This window comes from Hydractinia symbiolongicarpus, chromosome 8, assembly GCF_029227915.1.
Source record: "Hydractinia symbiolongicarpus strain clone_291-10 chromosome 8, HSymV2.1, whole genome shotgun sequence".
NCBI lineage: Eukaryota > Metazoa > Cnidaria > Hydrozoa > Anthoathecata > Hydractiniidae > Hydractinia > Hydractinia symbiolongicarpus.
In genome coordinates this window covers 7146728-7149847 of record NC_079882.1, presented here as the reverse complement: position 1 = coordinate 7149847, position 3120 = coordinate 7146728, and the positions used below count along the sequence as shown (strand labels likewise).

At 32.1% G+C, this 3120-nt stretch overlaps 1 protein-coding gene across 1 annotated transcript; it reads left to right on the top strand.

Annotated features, from left to right (window-relative positions):
* Positions 1–1803, top strand: LOC130655289 (ETS translocation variant 2-like). The gene is made up of 2 exons (XM_057458024.1): positions 1–695; positions 1108–1803. The coding sequence occupies exons 1-2, from the start codon at positions 272–274 to the stop codon at positions 1416–1418; spliced, it is 735 nt and encodes a 244-aa protein (XP_057314007.1). The 5' UTR covers positions 1–271; the 3' UTR covers positions 1419–1803.
* The last annotated feature ends 1317 nt before the right edge of the window (positions 1804–3120 follow it).

Sequence of the window (3120 nt, the reverse complement as noted above, 5' to 3'; positions counted from 1 at the left end):
ACACAAATGGAAAGCAGTTGCTAGTTAACATTCAAGCAAGAAAGATACCCCAACACGGAACAAGTTGGCTCGAATCGAAAGTAACATTTAATTGCAGATTATTACCAACGCTATTATAAGTCCTCGAGAAAAAATTCAGACGCACAAGTCATCAGCGTGCATGACAAATAAACACACTTACACAAAGAAACGTGATCGCGTTACATCAAACCTCTTTTATTCCTGTAAACGTTTTTTATATATAAATATATACATCACCTAAAGTAAACAAATGATTTGCAACGAGACAATAACTGTCGAAGAGTTATCGTTTATCAGACACATGATGGAGAGGCATCGGTACTGCATCAGTTGTTCAACATGTTGGAAAAATCAATACGAATACTTGCCACCTCCACCACGTCTTGAAAAAATCGTAGATTACTCCGAATTCGCTGAAATAAAACCAAAAACCATGATATTCAGACCGACGAAACTTGATATTTACCCTCCAAATGAAAGCTTGAAGAGAAAGTTTTACGATGAAGAATCTGAAAAAAGTCCCTATGGGAAACTTTTTAAACGTACATTTGAAGCTTCAGTAAAAGACGCAGACGCAAAAATAAAACAAAATGATATACCTCCAGTATTAAAATATATCAAACAAGAAAATCAACCATACGTTGTCGATAACGAGAGACATGAACACGAAGTTGGTAAGATGATAATGTTATTTTTGGATTTTCGTTTTTTTTTTGAAGAAAAAGTGCGTGTGGTTTATGTGTCGGCTATGCCAAGTAATAACATTGTGTTTGCACAAACAACCTTCTGTTGACACTAATTCGTAAACATGGACATTTTATCAAAACATGCTTAGCACAAGCCTATGCACATGACCTCTGTTATTAAGTTTTTGCTCCCCGATAAATTTTCAATAAATAAATCAACAAATTTTAAATAAATGAATACACACTGTGGTGGCCAATTTGTCCAGTGTATTAACTGTAGCTAATGACAAGAAAAAGGCGGCAAGGAGAGAGAAAATAGTTGTTAAGTGTGATGTTTATTTTCAGAATTCCAGGTCATTTTTGTGTCATTTTAATTGATATATAGGTTTTCCTTTTTTAGAAAAAGCCCGCTATGAAAGAAATATTAAACTTTATCAATTTTTAATTGACTTATTGGAAGAGAAAAATCCTTGTGTGACTTGGGTCGCTCGTGAAGATGGAATGTTTAAAATTATAGATTCTGATCGATTTGCTCGAATGTGGGGTGAAGTGAAGCTAAATCCCACAATGAACTACGAAAAGCTTGCTCGATCATTCAGACATTACTATAAAAAAGGCATTCTTGACAGTGACTCTACGATTAGCAAAACTGGTAAAAGAAAACTTTATTATAAATTTGGCGCGAACATTATAAAGACGTATATTAAATGAACATCGTATGTAGCGTCTTAGTATAAGTTGTGTTTATCAGTGTTTTATCAGTTTATTTGTGCTTCCTTGTTCCCTTCCTTTTTTAAAACAAAACATGTTCGCGTGATGACAGAAGATACCATTTTTATTTTTACAATTTTTTTTGAAACTTTGTTGAGAAAATGCAAATAAGAATTGCGCAAAGGTAATGTCTGTTTTTAATGCAGCGTTTGGTGAAATTGTATTTTGTATATATCGATTCTGTTAAAATTAAAAACGCAAACTTGTACCCAGGGCAAATAATATATCTCTGAGTGGGAGGTTGCTATAGTTATAAATACAAAATATTATATTTCAGAGTTTTTATTTATAATCATTCATAAAATGAATAAAAAAGTTTTGAAAAGTTATGTGTTTTTACCTCGATTTTCCAAGCTTTGTCTCTCCTTAGGCTTTATTGACAGCTATCAAATTGAATATCCTTTTAAAAAGTGCAAGGTTTATGGAAACTTTTTTGTTTGAAATGAAGCTGGTCATTGCAGGAAATATGACCCCGGGTCGTCAAAACAATTATTTGCTTGACCCTAAAATTAGCTAGGCAATTTGAGTCAAATTTTAAACAGATTGCGCAAGTTAACTAGGAAGTTAAAGATGATATGTGTCCAATTTTTTTAAGTTGCAGTGAAGTGAATAAAAAAGAAAAGAATACTTCCCATCTACGTAATTCTTAAAGTGACTCTCCTTCAGCTCGTTTAAGCGTCAAAGAAAAAGTATTTCTCGATAGATACGGTGATTTACAGAACGAACGCAAAAAGTCCTAAAAAAGGGATTTCTTATTTAGATTAGGATCGAGTTGGAGATATTCTTCCACTTTAAATAATGGTGAAACAACGCAATGAAAACAAACCACTTGAAAATTGATTCAAAATTGATTTATGTTACAGTTTTGGATTTTGATACTAGCCTAGAGCACTGACATTTTTCCTTAAATATTCTAAGCGCGGTTTTTATTTTGATGCGATTAAAAGTTCCCCCAGTCTAGCTTGACTCTTTACCTACTTTTACTTGTACGTTTTTAGGCAATAACTTCAGTTTTAAATTTAAAGTAATTATTTGATGTAAAATAAATTGTACTTGTCCTGTCGTTTTAATTTGTTTTAAGAACTTTCCCGTATTATTAACGAAAAAATAAGATAACATTACCTCTACTTCGATTTGGAACGATGCGATAACACACATTATAACATACTGGTTAGACTTCTTTATATAAGAAACACTTTCATAAGAAACACGAGGCTGGGAAAGGTGATTGATATATTAAGGCATTTTAAAGGTTTCCGAGCTGAACTAAAAAATGTTTATATGCAAAAAAATGTCTACATGGTACTTGAAGTTTTACGATATTTAAAAACCAAGGTTCCTACTACTAAGGTTCCTAAGTTTGAATTTCATGTTTCTTATATGAAAACTTAAAAACTACAGGTCATCGGGAAATAAACGTGACATTTTGTTTATGTAAACCTGTAAAAGTAAGGTGGAAATTTAGAATATTTGAACATATCATGTTTGATGTAATTCAGAAAAAAAATATAGGGTTTACCGTTGCGCAGATTTCAGAAAACATATAATAATCCAAATGATTTCTATGACTATTTTTGCAGGGAAAATTAAACTAAAGTGAACAATACCATTTGCTAAGTTAAAGATGCTTCCTCGTTTCCAG

Excerpts from the sequence above, each read along its gene's own strand:
- LOC130655289 (XM_057458024.1), top strand. The coding sequence starts at position 272 with ATGATTTGCAACGAGACAATAACTGTCGAAGAGTTATCGTTTATCAGA. Across the intron at positions 696-1,107 it reads GAGACATGAACACGAAGTTG|AAAAAGCCCGCTATGAAAGA; the intron begins GTAAGATGATAA and ends TTCCTTTTTTAG.